Here is a 2,480-nt window from a genome sequence, read left to right on the forward strand (position 1 = left end):
GCTTAATTCTCCCAGCAATGGAGTGTGACAATATGCGCAGAGTATTGCCAACCAGGGAAGCTCACCTGAGCCTTAGTGTCCAGGGTTCTTACTGGGGGTCAGTCACGTAGGCAGAGCTGACTTTAATTACTCAGTCTCCAGCCCCTCCAGAGGTCAAGCTGCTACTGCATGGCCCAAGGATCCCACCATAAATCATACTGCTAGAATAGACTGTTTGGTGTGGCCCAAGGCTCCCAGGTAAACCAAGACACTCTTAAGAGGCAGGATATTCCAAGGACCTAGACATTACCTTCTAGGAACCAGGCAAGAGCCAAACGTTTTTGGAATGTGCAGGGTTTGGACAACCCAGATCTGCTCAGTTAATCTGCACAATTTAATATGTCAAATGGGGGAAATGCTACGGAGAAAAATTAAGCAGGGACCAGGGGCTAGGGAATACTGGGAGTAGGGATGTGGGTTACAGCTTAAAGTAGGGCAGCCAAGAAAGATGTCGCTGAAAAGGCAGCAACATGAAGGGAAGAGGGAGGAAGCCATGAGGGCGTCTGGGAGTGGAAGGTTGAAGGCAGAAAGACGAGCTAGCACAGTCCCTGAGACGGGATGATGTTTGGCATATTCACAGGACATCAAGACCAGGAAGGCTAGAGTGGAGTGAGAGGGAGAGATTATTTCCGTGAAAGATGAAGTCCTAGCATTAAGAGCGAAGGGATGGATATTTTGAATATTGAGCAGACAGGATTTGGTGTCAAGCATGCTGACAGATTGCATGTGAGATATGAGAAAAAGAAAGGGGTCAAAGATAGCACCAAGGATTTTGACCCAAGAAAATAAAATCGTGGCATTTACCAGGATGAAATAGACTGGGGGATTGGGAGTTGGTTTGGAGGAGACTACCAAGGGTTTAGTTTGGGACTTAATGAGTTGGAGATGCCTGCAAGACATCCAAGTGGAGATCTTGAGTTGATAGTTGGATATACGAATCCGGACATCAGTGAGTGGTCTAGGCTAGCGATATAAATGTGGGAGGCATCAGTGTATACAACAGCACTATCCAATAGAAATAGGATGTGAGCCACAGGTAGGAGCCACCTCGTTTAACATTTTCTAGTAGCCACAGTTTTTTAAAAAGAGGTAAACGGAAACAGGTGAAATTAATAATATATCTTATTAACACAACATCTAAAATATTACCATTTCAATGTGCAATTGACATAAAAATTAAGACAATTTATAGTTTTTTGTACTATGTCCTTGAAATCCTGTGTACAGTTTATACTACAGCACACCTCAATTCAGACTAGCCCATTTCAAGTGTTCCATGTGTGGCTAGTGGCTACCATATCAGACAGGGCAAGTCTAGATAGTAGATAAAGCCATGACGTTGGACTGGAATCATGAAGGAGTGAGTGTAGACAGAAAAAAAGAGGAGAAAACAGGTAGTCAAGTCCAAATCCACTTACCGCATGAGGAAACTGAGGCCAAGGGACGGTGGTTTAGCCTGGGGCCCCACAGTCAATCAGAAGCTAGAGGCAGGATCTCCTAGGCCATAGATTTGCCCAGGGGACCCTAAGTAATGCCCGGTCTTCGTTATTTCTGGTTAATGAAGAGGAGCTTCCTCATCCCTTCTCCTGGAAGCTATAGATGGGGGTGGGCTTGCTGGGTGCCTCCCATCCCACAAGAATCTTTCTCTCCTCAGATGAGCCTCTGCTGGAAGAGCTGGTGACTCTTAGGGCAAACGTGGTCAAGGAACTCAAGAAAGTTTTAAGATCATATGAATTAAAAGGTGCAGCATGTGTCTCCACCAAGCCCCTCTCTCCCCTTGCCCATTGATCTCTTGCTCCACTTCATCTCCCAAACTCCTTCTTCATCTCTCCTTTCCCACACTCACCTCTTCCTCCCTCTCCCTTCCCAATTAAATTCTTAAATTGTCATCCCAATTTAACTCACCTGAGCTCTTTTCTCTTGCAGCCTGCGATCCCACACTTTGCCGTGAGTCCTGGATTTGTTGTCTACCCCTCCGTTCTATACCCTCCTACATCCGTTTACCCTGTCTCCCCAAAGCGAGCCCTGCTACCCACCTCCATTTGGCAGTTCCTTCACCCCAAAGCCATAGCACCTAGGGAGATCTGCTTTTTGAGGGCTTATGAAAATAATTGCAACCTGCAAAAAAATATTTTTGGAGTAAGTCAGTCAGGATAGGATCAGCTATGTTGTATTAACAAATAACCCCCGACATCTCAGTGGTTTAATATAACAGTTAAGACTTATTTCTCTCTCACCAAATTCCACTGAGCGTTGGGCAGCTCTTCCGAGTAGTGACTCTGGGATCCAGGCTGCACACATATTGCAAGGTCTTAGCTTGCTTCTAAAGGGAAAGAGAGAATAGGGAACCACACTGGGAGTTTTATGGCCAGGCCTGGAAGTGACACACATCACTCTTCTCACTTCCCATTGGCCAGAACTCGTCACATGGTTGCAGCCTA

The 2,480-nt window shown here is 45.9% G+C and overlaps 1 protein-coding gene across 1 annotated transcript in view; it reads left to right on the forward strand.

The window, feature by feature from the left end:
- The window catches only part of IZUMO2 (IZUMO family member 2), an 18,290-nt gene that overhangs the window by 6,564 nt on the left and 9,246 nt on the right, over window positions 1–2,480 (forward strand). The window contains exons 3-4 of the mRNA XM_012643148.1: window positions 1,694–1,780; window positions 1,966–1,986. Coding sequence (XP_012498602.1) covers window positions 1,694–1,780; window positions 1,966–1,986 — 108 coding nt within the window. The remainder of the gene's footprint in view (window positions 1–1,693; window positions 1,781–1,965; window positions 1,987–2,480) is intronic.

Source organism: Propithecus coquereli, unplaced genomic scaffold (genome assembly GCF_000956105.1).
Source record: "Propithecus coquereli isolate 6110/MARCELLA unplaced genomic scaffold, Pcoq_1.0 Scaffold193, whole genome shotgun sequence".
NCBI classification, from domain to species: domain Eukaryota; kingdom Metazoa; phylum Chordata; class Mammalia; order Primates; family Indriidae; genus Propithecus; species Propithecus coquereli.